Below are 27,290 nucleotides of genomic sequence, written 5' to 3'. Positions count from 1 at the left end.
TAGTGTACAGAGGGGAGAGGATGAGCCAGGTACGTAGCAGGAAATAAGTCTTGCAGGTTGGCAGGAAGTTTACAAGTTGCAGAAAAGTAAGGAAGGACGTGACACAATGATAGTTATGTCTTTATTTCCTAGGGCTACGCATGAATTATTCCCTCCTGAATCAGTTTTTAAAAGGTAATTTGTAACATATGAGTATACATTCTCCAAAGGTAAAGAATATTTTTCCCCCAAATTATATACCCATTCTACTCCCAACATGAATATAAGTTTATTTAATTTTAAAAAATTAGTTACATGTCTGTCCAACCCTAGCTTCATAAGCCTAAAGCTCTATGGGAACCCCCCCCCCAGTTTATCCTGGTTCTCCTGTGTTTTTAACTAACTCCTCTCCGTACCAAATGTGAGCTGGAAAGGAGGTTCCCTGCCCTAGGGATGGAGATACATTCTGGGCATCCCACATTAACTCCACTAATAATAACAATACACGAAGATCTACATTTTTTAGACCAGTTATCACTGGAACTAAGAATTTCTACACTGAAATGAACAAATAGTTCAAGCATGAAAAATGCTGGAAACCTGCTTAACCTTTCTACCAATTCGATTGATTTTCCTCTCTAACTCAAGTTTATTTCTTTCACAAAGGTTATAAATTTGAATTCATCTGTATATTCACATACTTTTAAGTAAAATAAAACATAGCACCTTCACAGTTCCACGTGTTCCCAGAACTTCTGCTAAATTCAGTGCTGTCTGTAAGACTCACTAAGAAGCGGTTCATTGACCCTGTAGGACAGGAGCAAAGTTACCACTCCAGTTTTTTGTTAAACACATCACTCAAGGTCAGTACAAAAATATTTATTGATAAAAAATGAACTTGTACTTCAGTAACTTCTTGAAAGTTCCAGGAGCTTTTCTGTTGTCACTAAATTAAGCCCCTGGTTTTTCACATTAAGGAGGGAAAGAAAAAAAGCTCAGCATGTTAGTTGGAGCAGTTTCTTCCCCATCATGATCACATTATGGATCCCATGCATGGAAAATATGTGAGGAGCTGTCCAGTTAGTCTTTGGTTCTGAGAGAGGTACTCTATGGGCTGCTGCATTGAGGACGATTTGCAATTTTCATCCAACACCTTTGCATTGAGTGGTCTTGCTGTGAAAAAGAAAATACCTTATTTTCAGTTTAAATAGGACCATTCAAGGATATAACAATTATGTGAATTGTTTTTAAAACCGAGATGCAAACTTCCTTACGCACTCTAAAGGGACCATGAAGATACATTTTGTTGCAAATCAGTATTCGGTATCGTAAAAGTACTTCCTGTATCTTAATGCTTGCTTGCTTTTAAATGGACAACTACAATCCCACCTCATGACAAAATGGAGGAAAGGTAAAATAACGTGGCCTCCATATTAAACCTGAATATATGCTTGGAGAGTTATGTTTAGTTGCACACTTGATGTTTATTGTTTATTAACAAATTGGCCTATAAAAATCAAAGATTCTCCTGATCAGTGCCTAAAATTATGATGGGATTCTTCAAATATGAATACAGTTGTCCCTCAGTATCCATGGGGGATTGGTTCCAGGACCCCCAAGGATACCCAAATCCATGGATACTCAAGTCCCTTATATGAAATGGCGTAGTATTTACACATATTTTAAATCATCTCTAGATTACTTATAATACCCAATAGAGTGTAAATACTATGTAAATAGTTGCAAAGACATCATAAGTTCTATGTAAATAGTTGCTGGCACATGGCAAATTCAAGTTTTACTTTTGGAACTCTGGACTTTGTGGGGTTTTTTGCCCTGAATATTTTTGATCTGAGGTTGGTTGAATCCATGGATGTGGAACTCGCCAACCGTATACAGACATAACCATCCTATCTGGAGGTTCAGTAAGTGTTCACTTCAACAGTATACTTTTGTATAAATACTCAGTTTTTTAGATACACGTGTTATCGCTAAAGGCTTGGATTTTAAGAAAAGAATCTTTACCTTTGTTTGAGTGCTTGTAACTGATGTACAATCTCTCAGCTGTACTATTTCCCTCTCTAGTAATCAAGATGCTTTTTTTTTAGTTTAGCTTTGAGCCAGTATTAGAGGCATAACCCTCCACCTCCCTCCTACTGGGCACCCTCTCCTCCTGTTTCCCTTTTCGCTTAAAGGAAGTGATTTCAAGCCCCATTTCCGGAGCAGCACTAGCTCTCCTTCCCCCACCTCTTCTCTTAGGCTCCCTCATAGCAGAAGAGGTAGGAAAATAAAGTTTTGAAGCACTTTCTCCTGCTATTAACTGAACTGAAGACAGGATGAGGCATCAACAGATAATAATTAACGAAATTTTACACAAAACGGGAAAAAAATAGGCTGAAAATAGTCACATTTAGTAAATACTTAAAAAACTACAACCATATCAAGCTTTCTCTGTTTTTTCCATACCTTTATATTAAAAACTTGAGATTTATTCTCGACTTCCAAGGTTTGTGCATCACTTTCTTTGCAGTAACTTTCTGCTCCAACTGTATCCATCATATTGCTTCCACAATTCTGTGTATTATAGCCACTATCCATCTGACAGGAATGAGAAGGAGAGAGAGAAAAAAAACCACCACAGGTAACATTGCAAAGTGTAATTCACTTGACCACAAAATTTATTTTGAGGAACTTTTATGTTTAAATAAGTAAATTTATTTTAAAATATTTATATAAAATGTTATATATATGTAATTATATATAAAGACAATCTATTTTTCTCTTCTCTTTTTCTTGCGGTACGCGGGCCTCTCACTGTTGTGGCCTCTCCCGTTGCGGAGCACAGGCTCCAGACGCACAGGCTTAAGCGGCCACGGCTCACGGGCCCAGCCGCTCCGCGGCATGTGGGATCTTCCCGGACCGGGGCATGAACCCGCGTCCCCTGCATCGGCAGGCGGACTCTCAACCACTGCGCCACCAGGGAAGCCCAAGGACAATATTTTCAAACATTTAAATGAATCACTATATACTATCATTCACAACTGAATGATACAATTTAATATTGTATTAACAATACAATTTAATATTGATATTGAATGAATTTTAAAAGTAATAAACATAAAATTGCTTGTTCTTCAAAGTAGTTACTACAGTTCCTTCTAATAAAACATATCTTATAATTTTCTTTATTTTTTTTTTTTAATTCTAGGCTATTTTATTTATTTTTTGGCTGCGCCACGCAGCACATGGGATCTTAGTTCCCTGACCAGGGATCAAACCTGCGCCCCCTGCAGTGGAAGCGCAGTCTTAACACTGGACCGCCAGGGAAGTCTCTGTAATTTTCTTGAAAGTCAAGGTACAAGCCACTAAGAACATACTTCCCTGTTACTTTGTGCTCACACCCAGCAGATGAAAATGAAGATTACGATCAACTTCTTCCAACTCATTTACCAAGCTCGTCTTAAATGACTTACTTGCATCTCTAAATAAAATTTACCTAAATGGCAAGCTACCTTTTAAGAGGATTCAAAACAATACACATTTTTTAAAAGGTGGCTTACATTATACTCATACCCATCGTTGAAATAAAAATCTTACCTTCATAATAATACCACGTATATAATGGCTCTAGATGTTAGCTCAGCTTTTCATTTTAATTAAAATTATAGCATTCTACAACATACTGTTACAGCCCAAAAGAGCAAAAGAAGAAAAGGGACTAGCAAACTTCAGTTTTGGTACAAATATGACAAATATTTATTTCATGAGGGCCTAAAAAAGCACCAGCCCTGTGTGGCACTCCATGTAATATTCTTATTTTCTCCTTGCAGCACCCTATTAACTTCACAAATGAGGCTAAGGCTCCGAAAGGGTAACTTTCAGAGTGTCGGAATGAGATGAGGAAGAGCTGAAGCCCCACGGCCCCTGTCCACTCACGGCACACTCCACCCTCACGTGCACAGTGACGAACAACACAACCCACAATGCAGTCATCTTGCACTTACACCCTTTTATGCAAATTATGATCAGCGAAGGGGAGACTACATCTGCCCCCAACATAAGCATAAGAATAGCCCAGAAAGTGCATTCTATCATCATCTTAAGAACCATGTTTCCAGTTTTTGGGAATGGATGCGTATTTGTTTACTCCTGGGAGTGATGTTCCATTTGAACAAAACCCTTGTGGTGCAGGGAGTACGGTACACAGGGAGCCTGTCCCGCTCTCTAGGAAGACAAGGATCATGGGTGCCCCTAACATAACATGGTGGCTTACCACACTGGCTCCCATCCAGACCACTACTAATGTCAGTGCCTACTATGTGCCAACCAGACAACACAGGTCATCTCGTTACCCGCCACAGGCGTCAAGGGAGACAACATGGTATTCCAAACTCTGGAAAGCCAATGTGACTGAAACAGAGAAGGAAGGGAAACAAAATGAGGCTGGAGAGTAAGGGGAAGGCCAGATCATGCAACGCTTTGCCAGCCACTCTACAGATTTTTAAATTAATACCAAAAGCAAAACAAACAAACAAAAAAGCTTACAAATTTAAGATTAAGAAATAAAAACTCAATGGAAGGGTTATTGTATGAAGTTGAGCAAATTTCCCCAAAATTAGAACAAATGGGAGTTAAAAAAACTGAAAAGATTTTTTTTTAATTGGAGAATCAAAAGGAGTTCCAAAGAACGGTGAAAATGATAGAGGCGAAATCTAAGATATTATTCAAGAAAAGATCCAAGAAGTGAAGGGCATGAGTTTACAGATCATAAGGGCCCTCTGAGTGCCCAGTACAACTCATGAAAAGGAACCCACACCAAAGAATCACTGAAATTTCAGGATCCTTTACTCCAGAAAGGGATAAAAAGAGACCATATGCAAAAGCTTAAGTATTAAAATGGTTTCAGATCTCTCACCAGCAACACTGAAAACAGAATCAATGAAACAAAGGCTGAAGGAAAATTATTTCCAAACTCAAATGTGAGAGAATAAAGAACATGTGATCAGACGTGCAGTATCTTGAAAAAGGTACTCTTCCTCAGAAAGCTACCGGAAAATTGTGTTCCAGTCAAGTGAGAAGTAAACCAGGAAACAGAAGAACAGGGTACAGAACATGTGAGAGGTTAAGGGAATTCTCAAGATGATGAAGTGATATTCTAGGAATACAGCTGTGTACAATGCTTAGAGGCCAACCCGTCACAGTAACGCAAGTCAAAAGGCCGTGGGAAAAGGTGACTGTCTTCGAATGTCTGGAGCTACCCCTGTGGTAGGAAAGAATGTATAGAAAACATTTTTAAACTACAACATGTTCTGCAAACAGTACACATTATTATGATATGACCCAAAGGATAAAACTGAAAGTGACTGGTAGATACCACAGACAGAACCATAGTTCAGCTCGCTAGGGAAGAGGCTTGTAAATGGTGACAGAAGTCCTCTAAGATGGGCTGGGATACTCCTGTGGGTGACTCAGGCAGAGAGTGATGGCAATTTATAATGAGACAGGCTTCCAAGGGGTAGTTGGACTGGATGATTAATGTGTATTTCCATCTAAGTATTCTATAATGCTTCTATAGATGCTCTGAAAAAAAGAGGCAGTAAGGAAAAAGGAGAGCAAAAAAGTTAACAGTACCTTTAAGGCTAAGTTTGACTGGATGTACCCCCTTACTTAGGAACCAAATTTAGAAGCTGGAATATGTAAAAGCGATTCTAGTGTATTTTTTTGAGCAACAATCCTAGAAGTCAGGATAGACAACACAGGCATAAAATATGAGCAAAAGATTATATGTAATTTGGGATCATTTAAAATCCCTCCATGGGTTTTACACTTTAGCATGTCAAAACTGACAGCACTAAAGCATTACAGAGTTGTTGTGAGAATTAGCTGAATTAGTATCTATAAAGAGGTTAGAAGAGTGTCTGGCACACTGGAAGACTGTGTAGTATTAACTATTACTATGGGTCAGTATAAACTTGGATTAAAGAACATGGAGTCCAGACTGCCAGGATTTGAATCTTTTGACTCCACCATTTGCTAGCTATACAGGCAACTGACCGAACCTCTCTGAACCTCGGTTTCCTCATCTGTAAAATGTGGATGATAGTATACCTATTTCACAGGACCATTGTGAAGATTAAACAAATTAACATGTGTAAAGTACTTGGAATAATGCCTGACATATTGTAAGAGCTACATAAGTGTTAGATATTGTTACTATGAAATGGCAGGTAGAATTGCCTTTCTAGTTTAAAGTTCTTTCAAAACTCTCAAAGAATATGACAATTAGTGGAACAAATGTCTTTCTGAAAGTAAGTGCTAGCTGTGAAGTGTATTTGTCAAATGAATCATGCTTTCCTGTTGCCAGATATTGCAAAATTGGAAATGTATGATTACATGAAAAAGGGTGGTTACAAATCACATTTTTTTAAAGTTCAAAAGAAATATACATAAAAGTCCTCTAAACTGCTTTTCTTAAATTATATAAAGGAAAAACCAAAACTACTGTATTTTTTTTTTTTTTTTTTTTTTTTTTTTTTTTTTGCGGTACGCGGGTCTCTCACTGCTGTGGCCTCTCCCGTTGCGGAGCACAGGCTCCGGACGCGCAGGCTCAGCGGCCATGGCTCACGGGCCCAGCCGCTCCGCGGCATGTGGGATCTTCCCGGACCGGGGCACGAACCCGCGTCCCCTGCATCGGCAGGCGGACTCTTAACCACTGCGCCACCAGGGAAGCCCCAAACTATTGTATTTTTAGAATACAAACACTACACCAGAAACTGAATTCTTTGGAAACTAGCTCCACAGGAAAGAGAGGTGAACCGTGAGAAGTTGCCGGATTATCTAGCAGTTTGTAAAAACAGAGCAGCTTGATTTCTTTTCTGCTCTCTTATTTTCCTACGCCAAATAAATATCAGTGAATGTGAATATTAAATATATGCATCATCGGTCCAAGTTAAAAGAACTAACCCTCTTGATATCACTTAGTACTGATTAAAAATACATATGTAATGCTGTTAGTCTCCGATACAACCCATTTTCTTTCTCACTATAATCTTACAAAAGAAAGGATGAACAACACCAAGGGACCAAGGAGAAGACTCTAGAATATTCAAATACCTTACCTGAATGTTACTGCTTTCACAAGGAATGACACTGCTTTCTGCGAGAGGTGACATGCACATGTGAGAGTTTTCAATACTGAAGGCGATCCCGCTCACAAAGTCAGTCATGGGTAAACTCCTATTATCAACGGGCTCCTTAATCCAAGTGGTCTCATCTGCTATCTCTATGGGATCGACCATATCCACAGTGTTATTCTCCTTCTCACTTTCCACATCCTGCAGCAGTGCCAGTTCTTTCTCAGAAGCACCGGACTGGTTGTGGGTAATAGACATGGCGGTCACTACCAAGCGTGCACCATGTGGACACGCGTCACGGTCCAACTGCGGCAGGTGGACTCCAGCCGTGCCCGTGGCTAGGGAGGAGGCGTCTGTGGAAGGAACATCTGCCTTGTCTCCTTCATCTTCGCTGTGAGCCTCGAGAGTAAAAGGTACCCGAATCAGTGAGGGCCGATACTTAGCAGCCCTTGTACACATCTCAAGTCTCATAGGGGACCAATTTTTAATTGGTGAGCAGCCATCTATGTAAGGACTTCTGATACACGGATTGGTGTTTCCATTAGAATTTGTTCCAGACGAAGCATCAGGAGAATGGAAAGTTAACTTCCTTTGCTCTAAAAGATTGGGAGTGGAAAAAAAAAAAAAAGATTGGGAAGGAAAAAATCACATCATGGAAACATGGACATGGGAAAGCCATTACTAAATGGTCATCATCGTGTTTCATGCCAGAAAAACTGGATTTCTCTAACAGCAGTGGTGGTGTTTCCTGAAGTGAAATTTTGGTGTTAAAAATAACAGCACAGAGGAATGTGTATCCATAAATAGGGTGAGGCTCTTCAAAAATAATTCCTCTGGTGCTTTCCCTTGTTCAGTTAAACAAAATATTTTATTCCCTGAAAATGATTCCCTCACAAGCACATTGCTGCGATAACAATGTTGTTCACATCCGAGATAATAGAACAAACCAGCTGATAGCTGCAAATTAACAGCTCTGCCTGGTAAATGAAATACGTAATAATCTGTTTCTGTTTGTGTAAAATACTATAAGCAACATTAAAAGGCAAACAAAAAACTGCAAAATAATACTTGCAACAATAAAGAGCTTAACAATGGTAAACAAAATGATCAAAATGCCTTAAAAGTTAATAGTTTTTATAGCTTCGTTAGCTTAATTAAAAACAAAAGTTTAAAAAAATGGGCAAAAGCATATAAACAATCCTCCCAATGGTAAATGAACATATGAAGTGTTTGGTCACACAAATAATAAAAAAATATGGAAATTAAAGCAATGAGAGACCATTTGTTGAACAAAAACACTGAAGTCTGAACTAATGATCCCCCCAAACAAATGACCCATAAACATTTGGAAAAAGTTCAACATTGTAATAACCAAAGACAAGAAAAATAAAGCAGTTAGAGACCTTTTTGTAACGTACCAAATTAACAAACATCAAAAAGAATGGTAACACCAGTGTTGCTACATGGGGAAAAAGATGACTCTTCACACACCACTGATAAAAATTTCAACTGGTACAACTTCTTAAGAAGAAAATTTGATAAAATTCCTCAAGAGCCTTAAAAGCAGTCACCCCTTATCACCAAATAATCCCACTTCTGAGAATTTAACCTAAAGAAATAAATATGTACAATACACTGTACATACAAGAAAAATTAGAAATAATTTAAATGTTTATCAATGATTGAAAACAAAAGATACATCCGTGAAATGGAACACCATAGTGATTCAAAATCATGGTTTCAAAAAATAATAAATGACTTGAATGACCTATGAAAATACTCCTAATAGAATGCTTTGTGAAAAAAGCAGGATATAGAACTATGTGTGTGGTGTGTGTGTGTGTTCATATATGTGTGGAGATATATACAGACATACACATATGTAAAAGGAAGACTAACAAAAATCATTTTCAGTTTTCCAATTTTATTTACTATGTATAGGTTTTGTAAACTGTGAATAATTTTCAAGAAGTGCTATAATTTTTTTCAAGGAAAAACTGACATATTGCAAAGAAAAATATGTAAACTCGCACACACTACCTAAGAACTTTACTCAAACAAATATATCTTTACACAATATCAATATGAATATCTGATGACCAAAGTCTGAACCTACACACTGGAAGGCATACTGAAACCAACTTATCTCTACGACAGCCATCTTTCTTTGATTCTGCTTGTAAGAGGTTTGGTATAAATACTGCTAGTCAAATTACCTGTATCTGACATGAGAGCAGAACTTTACTGAGAATTTCAGTCTTTGAAAGTAAATTGTTCCTTTTGTAAAAAAAAAAAAAAAAAAATCCAATTTTCTAAATTTTAAAAGGGTGAGTGGGTCATTTGGAGCTCTGTAGTTAGAACAAGCTAAAAAGAGACTCTTTAATAACAAATATTGACAATATAAAATTTTAATTGGGGGTCGTATTACAAGACATACCTGAGAGTGGTGTCTTTCCTATTTGAAATGCAATTGGTGAGAAAGTGGGTGAAGAAATAGGTGAAGGACTGGTTATGCTTCCCAAACTGTATTTTTTTGCACTACCCTGAATAGGGCTAGAAGAAAACTGCCCCTGTGATAAAAATAAATAAATAAAATTACACGGTTCTCTTCCTTAGCTGTTACACCAAGTGCTATTTTTCTTTATTTTTGAAAACACATTCATAAACTAGGTTGTATAACTTTGGTTATTCACCCAAAAGCAAGATGCCACCTTTGCTTTGTGGCAAAAGGCAAGACACCAAAAGGCAGGCCCACAGACACAGGAAACAAACTTACGGTTACCAAAGGGGAAGGTGGGGAGGGATAAATTAGGTGTTTGAGATTAACATCTACACACTACTATATGTAAAATAGATAATCAACAAGGACCTACTGTATAGCACAGGGAACTCTACTCAGTATTTTGTAATAACCTATAAGGGATAAGAATCTGAAAAAAACATATATACACATGTATAACTGAATCGCTTTGCTGTACACTTGAAACTAATACAACACTGTAAGTCAACTATACTTTAGTAAGAAAAAAAAGGTAAAAAAAACAACAACAAAAAACACGCCAAAAGGCAAGGCGTCTTGTAACAAGGATAGTTAAGAAGACTGTTCCAAAATATACTAGATAAGATAAAATATAAATGCACCGTATTTACACAAACCAAGTAGCAGTTTATGAAAAATTTTAAGTTAGTCCACTAACAACCAATCTAGTTGTGTTATACTGAAAATCTTCCGTAATTCAGTAAGTACCTTACCCTGAAATTCCTTGAGACTCATTTACCTCTAAATACAAAATTGGAGAGTCTGACCGAAAACATTCCTCTATACCGCATGACAAAATGTGAACTAGGCTAATCCGCATGAAATATAAAACCCAAAAGACAAGCATTCCTCTTGACAGTAACAGGAGCATCTAGGTCCAAGATGCCTATAGCCAACCAACCAGCCACGTGGTCCACTTCTTACCGAACTCGGGGTCTGCACGGGGCTCCTACACTGCACAGGAGATAAATCTATTGAATAAAAAACCTCAAGTGATGCTTGAGCACCACCACGAGGGCTTCTGGGAGAAGCTGGAGGTAAGGAGTCAGAGATACTTCCGTTGCCATCTAAAAATAGCTTTCTTCTGAGGGATGAAGAACTGAGGTTTCCAGGAGATTGATCTGCAAATTCATCAGCTCTAAAATAGTCACCTATATTTAATATTAACAGAATAAAAGGCAGAGCTAGTCATTTGGAAGAGCATTTATATTTCAGTTGCCTGATGTTTCAAAAACCAGTCTATATGTTTGAATTGTTTTCCAAAAAGACGACAAAGTTTAACTGCACAGGTGCTGCTTGAAATCTGAGACAATTCCTTCTTTTTTTAGTGCCTCGTTATTAGTATGGGTAGTGCCAATAAGATGTGTTCATGAATAGTTTATATCTATAGTTAGGTTCACTATGATAAAAAGGCTAATTCAGGCCATATTAAAGAAAAATGAGAAATCTCAGGACGGCTTCCCCACTTCTTTAGAAAGAGGCATTGCCACAGATTCCCACTTACAAGAAGCCATTAAAATAAAACCTTTTCTTTAAGTTATTAAAGGTTTAAACAAACACAATACTTACCTAACACCTTTTCTAAATTAAAATCCACAGGAAGAGACAGCAATGTCTGGCAGGCAGCTGGAAGCAAGCAGATAAACACAAACACGGTTAAATCAAGGCAAGTGTATCCCATGCAGTTTAGCATGTGCTTCCCCATCAACCGTCTCCCCATGATGCTCCAGACAAACTGAATTATTTACTTTACGCATCCCATTCCATAACACGCCACCTTCCTGTTCCCCACACTTTCCAGCACTGATGTAAACCTGTTAATGGTAAAAGTTAACTCCTGGTTGTGCTGCTGGCACTTGTATCAGAAAAGAAGCCAGCCTATATACATATTTGGGGGATAGATTTCCCAATATTAACACATTTTCAAAAGAATGCCTTCCAAAACCAAAATTCGATTCACATGATTTGAACCACAAAATAGCACACTATTGCCACTTCTCAAACATGGCTGGATATATCTATTCTGTTTCTCAAGGTCAGCTCTCATTTAGCTTATTCATAAAAGGTAAACAACTTCAATTCCAGAGTGAAGTGTCATCACATGTCCTGAAATTAACACCAAATGTCGCTTAATATGGAACACGCTTCTTTGCCAATTTACATTCATACTCACCATTGCTTGTCTCAGAATGTATGGTCAGCTTTCTTCCAACTGGAGATTCATTATGGATGTTAATACCTGTAAAACATTTTAAGTGAAAAATCTTACATTTTCTGTTCTTCACTTACTTTAGGGTTGCTTTTTCCAGAGTAAAAAAATGAAGTGGGGAAACTTTTACATTTAAAAAATAAATGTCTGCATATGTAAGTATATAACTTGGCATGTTTCTGCTAAGTTTGTTTGTTTGTTTTATTGATTGATTGATTGTCAACTTTGAGGAAGCATAAGGATAAGACTTAAGGATTACCACAGCAAGTAAGGCAGCACCAAGAGATACTTTTTAGGGAAAGCAGCGTTGCTCTCCATGACGTCAACCTTAAAAGGTTGGGGACTCATGTTAGTCAACGTCAATGTCCTCAAACAGATCCTCTGTTGCTTGATGCTTTTCCAAAATGGAAATAGATAAATTGTCGGAATTAAAGCGCCAGGCCATTCTGAAAGAAACTGAAATTTGATCAATAAAACCGTGCTCAGTTTTTTTTTTTTCCCCAAGAGAGGAGTCAAAAATATGGGTGCAAATAATTTTTTAAAAAATCTGAAGTTAATGACTAATATTAAGCTTCTTAACTTGAAAAAGCACCAGGTAGTAAATAAATGGGTGAAAAAATTAAATTAAAAAAATAGAATTCTAGATTCAAATGCCTTCTCTGCTGTAGGCAGTGTGACCTTCTAGAAGGCAAATGCAACCAAGGCACTCTGCTGCGAAAACCCTGTAATGTCCTGGGTCTTTAGGCTGGAGTCCAAACACCTTAATGGTGTAAATAAAGCCCTTCCAAAACCTTGTCTCTGTCTCTAGCACAGCTGTCCTCCAACCGAACATTATCTGAATACCTTAAAAAACAAACAGGTTTTCTCTCTCACCTCTAGTTATTTCTAATATTCTTTCCTCTCTGACTTTTCTGCCCCGTTCCCCAAGTCCGGCTAACTCAAGTCTCAGCTTAAACTGTGTCTTCCATCTTAGATCAGACAGGAGCATTCTCACACCACTTTTCAACTGTATTGCAAGTGTTTTCTCGGTTGTCTCCTCTAAAAGGACTTCATTAGATAACTTTAAGACCACAATCAAACGAGGAAAAATGGATGGATTTGATTACACCAAAATAAGAATTTCTAGGCAACCAAAGACATCAAAACAAAAGTAGTGCATATGTGACCAGAGATGACATGTGAAATGTTTAGAACTAAGAGAACTACAAATGTAACTACAAGGTATCTTAGAAATTAAAAGGAAAAAGGAAGAGACAACAACTCCAATAGGAAGGGATTAGAAATAGGCATTTTACGAGAGAGGAAATAAAAAGGCTGTTCATACATGAGAAATGAAAATTAAAACCATCATTTAGAATGTCAAACAACCCATGAGAGAGGCAAAAATGTGAAAGGCACGTACTGGCAGGGATGTGGGGATAGGAGAGCCCTACGCACTGCCGGCGGCTGTGTAGACTGTACAGCCGTTCTGGCGAGCAGCCTGGCACCGCACAGTCAAATCAGAAAACATGCAGCCTGTAACTCAGAAATCCTTAGCCGAGGTATAGTTCCCAGAGAAATTCTCGTTCAAGTCCATAAATAAAAACGCAATGGGTAGTACAGTCATTGAAGCACCTTGCTGCATAAATACTGGTAACAGTAAAAATTGACAGCATAAGCTCATGTGTTCAAACAAAATCACTTTTCCCCCCTGACTCACCATTGTCTTTGTTATTCGTCGGGTAAATAACACTGAGCGCTTACCATGTGCTAGGTTCATGATCTTCGAAGCATTATCTCATTTCATCATTTCACAGGGAAGGAGAGTGGGGCACAGGAAAGCTAAGTAGTTCACACAGTTACTAAGCTATACTGGGCATGACTCAAACCCAGACGGCCTTACTCTAGAGTGAGGGTCAGCAAATGATAGCTCACGAGACAAATCGGGCTGGTTGCCTATTTTTGTAAATAAAGTTTTACTGGAACACACGCACACTCGTTCATTATGTATCATCAGGGATACACTTTCATGGTAAAGCAGTAGAGTTGACTGGTTGCAACAGCAACTTGGTCTCCAAAGCCTAAAATATTTACTATTTGGTCCTTTACAGACAGAGGTTGCCAATCTCTAAGGTAGTGTTTTCCAGAACTTTTTCTGTGATGATGGAAATGTTCCATATCTGTGTGGGCCAGTATGGTCACCACGTGTGGCTACTGAGCACCTGAAATGCGAATGTATGACCAGGAAACTAAAATTTCAATTTTAATTTATTTAAATGTAAATAGCCACATGTGGCTAGTGGCTACCTTATGTCAAGAACTGTAAAGTGCCTGACAGGTTAGCGTGTCAACGTTGCATAGATACTGGCTGAAGAAAGGAGGCTTCGGGTCACAGACAAAGGGACTTCATTATCCTCAGCACAGCAGGCAACATGAGCTTCATGTTCACGTCAGCTCCCTTGCCCCCTCATTCCCAAGGAAGGGACATGAAAGAGCCCAGGTGGAGACAGCACACACAGAGGGTCTGTGCCCCAGCTGAGGAACCCTAGCCATGGGAAATCCCACTCTTTATAAGCTGCAAGCAAACCTGCCCCAGAGGGAGATGTTACCATTATTGTACTAGACAGACAAACAAACCTACCCTCTGCTCCAGAGGGATACTCCATCGCTGTTTTCCAAGGATGTTCACAATACAAACATCCTTGAAACAAGTCTGGATTCAAACCTGTCCGTGCCGCTCTTCTTGAGATGTATAGAAATGCGAGACCCACGGAGAACTAAACTATCTCCCAACACCGTCGTAGATAGCACAGGCCTGCACAGCCCCTCCCACCCCCGCCAATTAACCACTGTACTCTGTCATCGTGGGCTTGATGAGCATACCAAAGAGGCTGTATGTAGTATTTTTAGCATCTTCCTGATCTGCCTCACTTTAACTAAAACAGGATACTTCGAATATAAATTGATGTTATAAAAAAGATCACATAACAAGGTTGATTCACCTGTTCAAAAATCCAACATTAAAAAATTGGGGGGGAAGAAACCTACCATCTATGAATACGTCACCTTGGATATAGAATTTTAGAGCTGGGAGGGATGTTATCACACAACCATCTAGCTGAACCCCTTGATTTTACAAATGAAAAACTGAGGACTAAAGAGATTGAAAAAGTTGATCAAGGTCACCCTTTCTGGTTCATAATACGGAAGGTCTACAACCCAGGTCTCCATCCACTACTGCAGGCCACCTTTAGTTTACAACGATTCAGAATCTGAACTGAGAAATGCTTCCTTTTGAATCCAGGTTCTGCCACCTAATCATATCTGTAACCTGGGACAAGTGCTCTAACCTTTCTAAAACTAGATTTTCTCACTTGTAAAATGAGACCAATAATAGCACCTACTTCATACGAGCTGTTGTAAGGAATACTGAAAGCACTTAACACTGTCTGGACACATGAAAAGTGCTCAATCCATTTTTTTCTATATTGTGTTTTTGATAAAGAATGGAACAAATATTCCCTCTTATACTGAGAGCATAATTAATGTATGCTACACAGAAGAGCGGGCAATTCCACTGAAATGAGGGATGCATATAAACAAGTAATACTTGAACATTGCTCACAACTCAAAGGGCAGTGAGAGCAAATATAAGATAACCATTTCCTAGAGGTAGAAAAATATCTGAAAGATTACTGGCTTGCTCTTCAACTTCCTTTTTAATTTTGCAGATAATCAGCTGTATTACACTATCCCAGAGGTCCTATAAATGCCCATTCTTCCTCTACTATTATAAGAAACCAGGAAATTAGCAAAAAGCAAAGCAAGTTAAGGATTTCATTAAAAAAATTAACCTTCAAAATCACTGCAAAAATTAACAATTCAGCTCTATATTCAATACCAACTATTTCTGCATCTACACATCCTCTGCAGCCATCATTATAACTGATATGCACAATGATTATGAAGAAAAAGTTAAATTCAAAACAGAATGGCCGAGAAGAAAAAGAATTTAGTATATTTTAGTCAAGTTTTGAATCCTGACTCTTCAATAGTTAAATCCTCCGGTATCCAGAAATTTAATTTATAGCAAGCTTCCTACCAAAGCAGATAAACTGACACTCACTATATGTTGTTTCACATTCATTGCTTTTTATTTTTATGATTCTTATTTAAACAATTTTTAACACACTCACATTTACTGGAATCATACTCTGAAAGCTGCTTCCCTTCATGATCAGTCCAAGGAGAGGGTACGATGACATCCTTGGTGAAAAACTAGGAAAATTAAAGTCATAAAATTAGGCATATGAAATATGAAAAGGCAGCTGTGTTAAATAGCCATCAAACCTGTTACATAATGACTTTATATTTTAAAATTTCACACTTCAAAGCACAAAAAAGCAAAGGTAAAATGGAAGAAATTTAAAGTATATATAAAGAAAAATGTTAATACTTTAAATCAACCACTTAAATTTGCAAATTAAGCTAAGGTTATTAACCATCAAGAAAATATTTTTCATTTCTCCCCCAGTTTTTTTGGAGACGAGGGGCAGCCTGACAAAAGGGAGGATGAAGAGGGAAGGAATAAATGGAGATAAATGTATACGTGTAAGCCGGGGCATCAATAGTGTACTGGAGTTGGCTCATCCTGACTCTCAAGATCTAATTATTAAAATTTCAGGAATTCTGTGTATCAGTTATCAAACAAAGCCAATATTAAAATTAAGATTATGTAAACTTAAATAAACTATATGAAAAATAAAGGGAATAAAGACTCAAAATCATCATTTGCTAATTATTTTATTACATTCACCAACAGCTATGCTCTTGAGGGTAATTATGTCTTTTGTGTCTGTGTGGCAGATGGTGTACTGCTACATTTCTTTCCCCATTCAGCGACGTCACATCGCTAACTTGAAATTGGCCATGGTTGGAGTATTTACACTACGGGCAGCGGCAATCACTAAAACTCATACTCCTCCCACAGTCAGAGGGCCTGTTGTTAATTTACCAGCACACCACTGGCCAGTACACTGAAATGGAGATACAGCACTTGGATAAATGTGTTTCCTCTTTCATTCTGGATATAAAATTAATCAAGCCTAATACAGTAAGTAATACAGTATTTTCCCCTCCCCTCTCTATGTTTTGGAGGTAACTCAGAACGTTTTCTTCATATTTTGCTATGCCTATGACAAAGAACTAACTTCCTTGACTAAACTACCTATGAAACATGAAGAAAAGATGTTGAAAAAAGGAGGGGGCGGGAACAGAGATGATACACACAATTCCCAGAAAAAAAGGAATATGAAAGACCCACAAACTCATGAAGCAAAGTATAAGTTCACTGAGAATGAAAGAGATACAAATCCAAATAACAAGATGAAATAAAGTAATAAAGTAATAAGAGTAGCACAAATTAAGAAGTTTGATGATAGCCAATATAGCAGACGTGAGAAAACAGGCAGTATCATAACGTTGCCAGGAGAATAAATTGGTACAACCTTTTGGGAAGACGATATGGCAAAATCTACCAAAAGCTGAAAACACAAACCCTCTGACTTAGCAAGTTCACAAAGATATATGTACAAGTGTGTTCACTGCCACATTATTTGTGATAGAAAAAACACTGAACACAACCTACACATCTGTCAATAGGGGCTGGATTAGGTTATGATACATTCACACAATGGAATACTATGTATGCTATTTACTAATAACTGGTACGTTACTGATAATCAAAAAAAAATTCTAAGAAATTATTAAGCAACAAATTAAGAGGCAAAACAGTGTAAGAATGATGATCCTACTTATGTGCAAATATTTAAAGGACATGTGCTATTATCACGCATGTGATCACACGAATCTGAAAGTATACTCTAGAAATTTTACAGTAATTATTTTAAGGAGTGAGACAGGGAACAAAAGGCTCTTCATTTTCCTTTTATATTTTTTCTTCGCAGTTTGTTTTTGTTTTTATTATGTGCATGTATCTATTGTATTTCACATGTATACGTATGAATTTAATTTGTTGCTGATACATTAACTTCTGCTACATTGGCCCTAATCTTCACTCTGAATTCATTTTCTTAAGTTTTCTCCTGAATTTCCCTTTAAAATTAAGTCGAGAATTCGAAAGAGAAAGCATACTTCCGAAAATGTTGGGAAATGGGAAAGAGTGTGAGAATATTCAACTGGGGAGGAATCAAGTGACTGGATTAGAATTAAAATTTTGAAGTTATTAGATAGATTAAGAAGTAGATAACGTTTGTCAGGAGTAAAGCATATGAAACGATTTCCTAAGAAATAGGCTCTATCTGAAATATGGGGGCCAGCACATCACTGGATCTCTGAACATGCCATAGCTGAAGTCTTCTGGGGTGCAGAAGATCCAAGTGCAGCTAAGGAATAGAGGCGGGTAGAGGGGGGCTAGTGAGGGAAAGAGGAAAAACAAAAAATGCTGCCACGACATGAAGACTTTTGAGCAAATATCTAGATAGACAACCTTTATACTCTTAAGAGTTCAGCAAACAAAGAAAGCAAAAAGTGAAAAACTAAGTTCGTTTTATTAAAAAAAAAAAAAAACACCTACCTTTGGGATATACTTTTTCTATTTAGCAGTTTATTATATTTCATGAAATATATTCTATGTCTTAAAAATTCGAAGAACTAACAAGAACAAAAGATAAAACCGTTACTGAGGCCGATCTAGACTTTCAACGCTTGAAAATATTCAACTTGCTCTACGTAAACTCCAACTTGAAACAATGGTGTGTGCTCATCCAAGGCACAAGGAAGACCAACTGGGCTAGGCCATGAGAATGAAAAGATGAACAAGCACAATACTGGCCAAATAAGAATTCAGTCGGGGGGAGAAAAGCACTCAACTGGTCATTACAATGAGAGGTGCTGGAACAGCTCAAAAACACTGGTCTTAGGGGAGCTCTGAGAGGGACTGGGGACGAGTAGGCTGGTGTGGGAGCTGGGACAGGAAAGGATCTGAAGGAAGTCTTCCTCTCTTAGAGGTGCTGTGCACGCAGAATCGATGCTTAACTAGCTTCGTGATCAGTAACAGTTTTAAGTTACCTCTTCAATGGCTTTTTGTCTTTTGTCTTCCACATCTTTATCTATTCTATACAGAGATAAAGAAGAAAAATAACCATGCCATTACTTCAGCAGATTGAACATTTAAAATAATAACCTTTCAAAGAAATCGTTTCTTTCCCCCTTGGAAACTGGCAAACGTTAAGCTCATTTTAAAAGAAAAATTGGGACCTTATCACATTTCGTAAATGACAGTATTTAGATATTCATTCAGCCTTGTGCTGTTAGGCCTATCTCCCCCGGTTTCCATTCACAGTTGGAATGAAATAATATTTTCTTTTAAAAGGTTTACATTGATACAATTTTAAAGTTACTATTAACAATGTAAAGAAAGTAATTTGAATAAACTTTGTCCTTTAATCACCACAAATTAAGAAGTATGTCACTCCAAAGAAATCTAAAAATTGTCCAAATTCTTTTTCTTCAATTATAGCAAGTTTATCATAGTTGTAATTTTAGAATCAACTCTTACTCTGAAATAAAAGGAAAAAAAAACTGTCATCCTTACAGTTCTAAATAAACAGGCAAAGTTATTAATTCTGAAATGAAATATCAACAATATAAAATTTGAAATATAAAACTTTGTCCAAACAAATTCTTTTTTTCCCACTTTGATAAATTATGCAATTATAGCACCCCAAATTTATCAGCTGTAAGATTTAATATAAATTGTCGGGTCTCAAGCACAAGGCATATACTTGCCAAGGACTCAGCAGTTAGCCTTGTAGGACCACTTCTTTGTTTTTTTTTTTTTTTTTGGCCAAGCCACCGTGCAGTTTGTGGGATCTTAGTTCCCTGACCAGGGATTGAACCTGGGCCCTCAGCAGTGAAAGCACGTTGTACTAACCACTGGACCACCAGGGAATTCCCAGGCCCCACTTCTTTTATCTGTTCCCAGAAAGAATATTTGCTTACCATCAATAAGTTGGTAAGACACGTTTTTCTCTCCAAATTTTTTCATGTATAACTTGCAGCTTAACAAAGCTTATAATAATGTACGTGTATTAGAAATTAAAATCAAGTGGATCTCTCAAATAAGGGAATTGTGAGAAAACAAGACTACAATAATAATCCACATATCTCAGCTTGAACAGCCATTTTGAGATTACTAATTCAGTTCTCTTCATCTTATTGTGGACATAAACAGGTCAAAATGACAGGGCATAACAATAACAGCGTACAGTATTAGTAAGCTCTGATCTAGCAATACCTCATTCAGAAACCTTCTGCTGCTTCATCTGAGGACTTTAACAACCTGAAATATTCAAGTGATGGCTAGAAGCAGTGAAAATCAGTTTGGCCAAATACTGTAGAGCCTGATCATGGAAGGTTCTAAGGAGTCATATAGGGCAGGGTGTCCTGACCAGTATGATGCATGCAGGGTCCAGTATCACAGGTATGCCCTGAATGGACCCTTGGTGGGCAAGGCAGGGAGGAGCTTTCAGGACTGTTCACCTCCTCTATGGACAGACTCATGTGTTTACACCAGGATGATATGCAGTTCACATTTTCATGTGTAGCGTGGCATGAAAAAGGTGGAAAGCACCGAAATAGGGAACTTGGCTTAGAGAGGAAGAGACACTGGAAGCCTTTGCTTACTTCTAAGAATGAATCAACATGTTTTAAGAGTATACTCACTATCCTTGGTAGAAGCCATAACCATTCACTGAACTACGTGAGGAAGTTAAATTAAATCAGGGTCTTTGCCCCTCTTTTACGTTACAGGTCTCTCTACTGAAATACACCAAAATTCTTTTCATAGACCTGCTCAAACAATACAGGATTTACTAGTAAGTATAGAAATGCTGTGTCACAACTTTGTTGACTACAGGGCGGGAAGAACCTCCTGTACTGCTACAGGGCCTCACAGTGTTCAACGAATCTCTCTTGACTGTCCGTGGTCCGATACACTGAAGAGAGGAGGCGAGGTGCAGCACACGGTTAGTGTGAAACAAAAAATTCGTCTAATTCGTGACACATTTGCTTTCAGATATTCTTTTCACCTTCTCTCTCAAAGGTATTGTCTAGTGTTAAGTTAAAATCTTTCATGCTCTAGCCCCATTCTAGTCCCTTTCTATAGCACTTTGGATGTGCATTAATTAATTATGAGGGGATGGTCCTCAAGCTACCAAGTCAAAAGAGGAAGGGGTAGAAAAGCCAGACGAATATTTGCAAGAGCATCTCAATACGTGTACACCTTTGTGTGATTAAATTCTAGTTAAAGGGGAAAGAATTATCCATTATCTTAGACCGATAACACATGCACCTTAGTACCAAAAATAAAAGCTGATCATATCAGGATTTGATTATTTCAAATATAAAAAAAAAATCAAACTATAAAACTGACATCAACAAGAGAGTCCCTCAAACTATTACTGACTACTGCTATCTGTAATTTGTAATTACAGATGACTGCACTTGGTAATCAAAAAGTATGCATGGGGGCTTCCCTGGTGGCGCAGTGGTTGAGAGTCCACCTGCCGATGCAGGGGACGCGGGTTCGTGCCCCGGTCTAGGAAGATCCCACATGCCGTGGAGCGGCTGGGCCCGTGAGCCATGGCCGCTGAGCTTGCTCGTCTGGAGCCTGTGCTCTGCAATGGGAGAGGCCACAACAGTGAGAGGCCTGTGTACCGCAAAAAAAAAAAAAAAAAAAAAAAAAGTATGCATGTTCCCCCAAAGAAGTGTATGGTCTCACTACACTACATTAGGCATCATTAAGTAACAGGAATCTAAGACACACTAGTACTTGGAAATCTATACAACACATCAACAAAAGCATTAGTTAGGGCTGCTCTGACTACTAGGCTGATAATATAAATCAGATCCCCAAGTGTCAAAGCTGGATGATGTCTACGAAAGCTCTCTCTGTTGATAATGGATACTCTTCCATTCAATGTGTCTTAACTTGGTAAAGGGACTTTCAGCTTCCCTAAATGGAGGTGGTAATAAAACAGGATTTTACTCTATCCCATACCACCAAAAAGGAAAACAAAACAAAAATTCAATGGCAGAAGTCACAATCATGTACAAAGATACAGATTTCAAAATGCCCTTCCTTCTACCAAGTGCTGGGGAAGCAAAGGTAAGTAGCAGAGGTAGGAAATTGTCTCTAAAAGAAAAGGACTCCTACCCAGATCTGGAACTGTCAGCAAGGGAGTCTTGCTGGATGTAGTTCTTGGAGCTCACTCTTTATTTAGATAAGATAAATCTGTATCATAATTTTTCCTCCCTGATTTCTTTACAAATACTCAACAGTACGTTATTACACTTAGGTGCGAAAAAGGAAAACTTACCGAGAACGACTTAAGTATAAAGCTTGACGATGAATGTCTTCTGGGTCTATTTCTACAGGATTTATTACAGCTAGTTGATCAATAGACCATCTAAATTCCCCTGGAGTCTTAACAAAAGAAAGCAATCTTATGAGTAACACTATACTAAAATAGTTCATTAAAATGCTAACTTCAAATGTCAGCTTCAAAAATTAATGTGAATGGTTATAATATAAAAATGTCTTACAGCTCATATTTTAAAATTTGACTTTACTACTAAATTAAATGGTAACCAAATCACACTAAATCAACTGACTTGACTGTATCTCTTTAAAATATCCAAGTCTTCCCTCTGGGTAATTGTTTAAATTACTAATGATAGAAAAATCACAGAGTATTAAAGGTATAGAAATTGCACAATTAACACTCATCAGTGATGCAACATGACCAAGTAAAACTAAAAATCTCTTAGAGTTATCAAGTCTTTATTTTCACCAAGAATGAACTGAAATTAAAGAAAGTCCTAACTACAGAAGTGCCTGCAAAAGCTCATAAAATAGGTGATCCTCAAAATAATTATGAGTGGTAACCAGTGCTGCTATTCTATATTCAACTACCCAATAAACCAAAAAATTTATCCAAATCCTAATCTGTAAATTCAGAATATATTTTTGAAAAATCAGGCCTAAAAACCCAAGATGTCATGCATTCTTGCTTTGAGGATTAAGTTGCAATCATTCTGTTCTTTTTATTAAGACTAACTAAAATTTAATACTATTCAATTTAAAATCATGAAGTCAGATAATGATTCAATATAAAGTGTATCACTATAAAACTTTCCTCTAATGCATAACTAGCTTCATGCTGATATAAATGTGTAGCTAGCATCAACAGCCACCTAGTTTACAGTTTCCTAGATAATTTACTAAGTTACAAGATCAGACTTCAAAAGAACTTCTCCACTGTAGCCAATAACAGTAAAAATAAGCTAAAGAGATGAAGCCGTCCCTAATCTCCTGAAGAGCACGTTCCCTTCCATATCATCCTTGTGTTATAGCACATAACATATTCTCTTGAAGTTGCCAGTTTAGTTGTGTCTATCCCATTAGAAGTTGACTTCTTTTTAAACAATCTGCAAGCTAAGAATGAATAGGTGACAAAAATCCAAAATAATATTAGTAATTTACGACATGTGAAAATTAAATGAAATTTAAATTTCACTGTCCATAAATAAAGCTTTATTGGAACACAGTCACATTTATTGTTTACATACTATCTACGGCCGCTTCTACAATACAAGGCAGAGATGACTAGTTGTAACAGCAACCAGATGAGTTGCAAAGCCTGAAATATTTACTATCTGGCCCTTGACAGAAAAAGTTTGCTGACCCCTGGATGAGAGTATAAGCTCTTTGAGAATTTGTGTTTTATGACCCTGACTTGTTCAAGGTGTAACCTCTATAGCTAAGAACTGTACCTGACAAATAGCACTCAAATAATGTTTGCTGAATACCGGAGAATAATTAGATGACATAGTTTCTTCTTTATTATGGATTAGTACAAATATCATCAACCATAGTAACTAGCAGCACCCACAGCTGTAGGAAGCTAACATGTTGTCTATTGAATAAAATAAAAAGAAATGCTAACTAAAAAAAAAAAAAATCTGGCTACGTTATTTTTAGCCCAACCTCTACATTATAATGAACATTACAATTAAAAAGAACATTCCAGGTATGTATGTTCCATGATAAATTTCCCAATTATCTTGTAAAGAAAGATAATTACATTTAAAATTGTTTGGAAACACTAGTCAAGAATAACTTACTGGTAATTTTGTCGATTTAAAAACAGAAGGACTGGAGACAGTTTGTTCGTGGAGATTAGAATAATCACCAGGACTTTCAAAAGGATTTAAAACAGGAATTCTTCCTGGAGTTTCAGGTGTTATTTGCATTTTTGATTCTTTGACATCTCCCATAGCACAGAGAGAAAACTAAAAAGAAATCAGAAGTATGTATAATAAAGGTACAAAGTTCCATAGACATTCATTTTGACAACTAAAATGTATTCAACAAACATACATTTCACAAAAAAGAATTAACTCAAAACCTAAGGCTCCTGGGCTTTTTTTATAAGTTTACACAAATGTGATCCTCTAAATAACCTTGAAAGCTATAGAGGTAAAGTATTAGTGATATAATTTTGCAGGAGAATTAACAAATTCAGAGAAGTTAAGTGGCTTGTAAGTAGCAGTCAACCAAAGGTGAACGAGTCCAGGTCCGCCTTATCTCAAGTCTCTACACACTTTGAACATAATTCGGATAGCCCAGCAATTCCCTAACAAACTGCAGTTACTAAACAATTATGAATAGCGAGCAAACAAGAGACCAGGAAGTCTCTGGTCTCTCTGTGCACGGGTGCCTTTCTTGCACATTAGCCCCCGTCAGAAAAGAATGACTGATTAGGGATAGGAAATTAACCGCTTTGGGTTGCCTCTTCTCAAACACCCTTAGCGAAAGACTAAGACCCCCAGGATGGAAGGCGAGACTGCATTATTTCCCGTCAAGGGGGGGGGGAGGCTACAAGTAGAGAAAAAGAACCCACTCCTTAGAAGGCTGACGTTGCAGCTGGCCTCCTCAGGTGAAAAACAGAAGAGGACACTCACGCCGGTGTCATCCCCAACCCTATTCGATCACTCTTTCTTGGCGCCCCCTCTTCCGCACCTACTCCCTGGCAGCTTCCATTCATCCCGAGGCAAGCGTGCAGGCCGGTCCAGAGCCGGACTACGTGAGCTCTCCAATTCGATACAGGAGGAAAGGCCAGGAACTACAAAGAACATACCTAGTGGTGTGTACAAATAGGAAGCCCCCCAAAGCGACTCCAGGGCGCTTCCGAGGTGCCAGTGCAGCTCCCACGACAGGCACAGACTCTTTAACTCCCCGCTTCCGCGCTTAGGCCAACCAGAGCACGGGCCTTGCGCGAGACTAACCAATCGCGTCTCACCGCTGTCCGCGAACCAGCCAATCGCATCGAGGCCGCGTAGTAAATTCGAATGACAACTCCTCGCTTCTCATTCCTCCCGGAGTAACCAGGGTCCAAATTCAAATCAACGCAGCCTCACGCTGGCGAGGAGCGCCAGGGGCGGAGCCTGCCCGGCGTGAGCGGGGTACGCGCAGTGTGATTGCCCAGGAGAAAGGAAGGCGCTCCACTTCCGGGTCAATCCCTTCGCTCGCCCCGCCCTCGGCCTCCGCCATGGCGAGTAGCAGTGGCGCCGGGGCGGCGGCGGCGAATCTGAATGCGGTGAGGGAGACCATGGACGGTGAGTGCCCGTGTTGCCCCCTTTACCTTACCTCGGTTCCCCAGAGCCCAGGCCCTCGGGCGGGGGTGGGCCCACAAGGACTTCTGATCCACCTCTTGCCTAGATCGGCATCTTTGGAGATCCTCCCAAGGGACCCGCCAGGGCCGCAGGGCTGATGGCCCCATCCTTTGAGAGTCGTCTCTTCGTTCCTGTGTAGTTTGTCGCGAGTACGGCGTTGCGGACCCACGTCAGCCCGGCGAGCGCTCCATCCCTCCCGCGGCAAACCCCGCGCGCCGTGCACATCCCGCGCCCTCTCCCCTCCGTACGCCCACCTTCCCGCGTCCTTCCTCCAGCGCGCTCATTCCACGCCCCCCTCTCGCGCAGGGTCCCCGCGCCACGCCCTCTCTCGCGCAGGGTCCCCGCGTCCCTCCTGTAGGTACCGACCTCGCGCTCGCCGACACTCCGCGCCTCAGCCAGTGCCCGGGGCGCCTCGAAAGCGCCCCGGACGGCAGGCCCTTTGCGGACAGTGGCCTCGAGTGTTTGGTCACCGCCACGGCCTTTGTCTCTTGCACTTAAGCAGACGCGTTTTAAATACCCGGTGGAGGAGCAAGTTGTCCCTTCATCAAAATTGCCCCAGTTTTGTCTTGCAGCAGGTGATGCCGGTGTCCGGGGGGATGTGGGCGTATTTATCCGTTTCGGAGCTTGGAGCACGCGGGTGAAGCGTACCCGCAAGTAGTAGGGAAAATAGAAGCGTCTTGGAGTTACCCTCTCTCTTTCTCCTCTCTTATGCCGGCCCTGCCACTTTATACGCCTGCTGGTGGGGCTTGGACAAGCTACTTAAACGGCTTTGAGCCCACTTCTTTTTATTCCGTAAAACAAGTTTACTACCTCCCAGGGTTGTAAATATTTAAATAAGATAACCAGGTAAAAACGTCTCGAAGGCGACCATTAAAAGATACTTCTTGTATTATTTTTGTGTATAAGACGTCTTCCCACCTGCAGACGCTTTCGTTGTCCCCATTTTATTTGCATCCACATGTATATGAGTATTTGATAGATGGTAAACATTGGTCCAGGGGATTACCCACATCGGCCTTTATCTCTGTCAAAACATGGAATTCTCACTAAGCAGTGTCAGCCTTCATGTCGTGTCTCTGTCTCCGTCTCCCCCGTAGGCTCCACTTCCTTTTAGAGCCCCTCCTTATGGACTTTAATTAATTTATTTTTGTCTGTGTCCGGTCTTTCCTTGCAGCACCCGGGCTTCTCTAGCTGTGGTTCACGGGCTCCAGAGCGCGCAGGCTCAGTAGTTGCTCTGCAGCATGTGGGATGTTAGTTCCCCAACCAGGGATCAAACCTGCGTTCCCTGCATTGCAAGATGGATTCTTAACCACTGGACCACCAGGGAAGTCCCCTTATGGGGACTTCTGATAAAGCTTCTGGCTTTTTCTGCCCTGGAAAAAAACCTTTTCAAAGAATTATTTTTATTATTAGAGCCTTTGCATCTAATATTTTACTTACCAAGTATCTGCTTTGCCCTTTTTCTGAAAAATAGAATTTTGTTAATACCATATTCAGCCTGTTTTCCCATCCTTCTAGATGTATCACAGCTTCTTAGTTTTATTTTGTAAGTCGATATATGTACATAGAAACTATATGTGTACAATATTGTCTTTTATCTTTGCTTGGAAGCCAGTGTGGTTTCTGAACAGGAAGCAGCATATATGGCCGGATTTCTAGTCAATTTCCTTATGTTAGCTGTGCATAGGTTCCT

At 39.1% G+C, this 27,290-nt stretch overlaps 2 protein-coding genes across 5 annotated transcripts in view; one reads left to right on the top strand and one right to left on the bottom strand.

Moving 5' to 3' along the window:
* Window positions 1-108: 108 nt before the first annotated feature.
* On the bottom strand, window positions 109-25,885 carry BORA (BORA aurora kinase A activator). 4 transcript variants are annotated; one of them, XM_059042240.2, is made up of 12 exons: window positions 25,063-25,364; window positions 24,047-24,214; window positions 22,240-22,346; window positions 18,929-18,974; window positions 16,036-16,117; window positions 11,825-11,890; window positions 11,221-11,277; window positions 10,576-10,802; window positions 9,550-9,682; window positions 7,098-7,708; window positions 2,446-2,577; window positions 109-1,152 (listed from the first exon to the last, which is right to left on the bottom strand). In XM_059042240.2, the coding sequence occupies exons 2-12, from the start codon at window positions 24,197-24,199 to the stop codon at window positions 1,087-1,089; spliced, it is 1,680 nt and encodes a 559-aa protein (XP_058898223.1). In that variant the 5' UTR covers window positions 24,200-24,214; window positions 25,063-25,364; the 3' UTR covers window positions 109-1,086. The 4 variants fall into 4 exon arrangements, with proteins under 4 accessions (XP_058898223.1, XP_066872832.1, XP_058898222.1 ...); XM_067016731.1 differs by lacking the exon at window positions 25,063-25,364 and adding an exon at window positions 25,572-25,885 and having other exon boundaries at window positions 839-1,152; XM_059042239.2 differs by having other exon boundaries at window positions 843-1,152; window positions 25,225-25,331.
* MZT1 (mitotic spindle organizing protein 1) overlaps window positions 25,300-27,290 on the top strand; it is a 15,638-nt gene continuing 13,647 nt past the window's right edge. Inside the window, exon 1 of the mRNA XM_059042260.2 lies at window positions 25,300-25,540. Within this exon, the coding sequence (XP_058898243.1) occupies window positions 25,474-25,540 (67 nt within the window). The 5' untranslated portion in view covers window positions 25,300-25,473. The remainder of the gene's footprint in view (window positions 25,541-27,290) is intronic.

Source organism: Kogia breviceps, chromosome 16, assembly GCF_026419965.1.
Source record: "Kogia breviceps isolate mKogBre1 chromosome 16, mKogBre1 haplotype 1, whole genome shotgun sequence".
Classification (NCBI taxonomy): domain Eukaryota; kingdom Metazoa; phylum Chordata; class Mammalia; order Artiodactyla; family Physeteridae; genus Kogia; species Kogia breviceps.
Note: the sequence above shows the minus strand (reverse complement) of the source record. Positions and strands in the feature narration are given on the sequence as shown.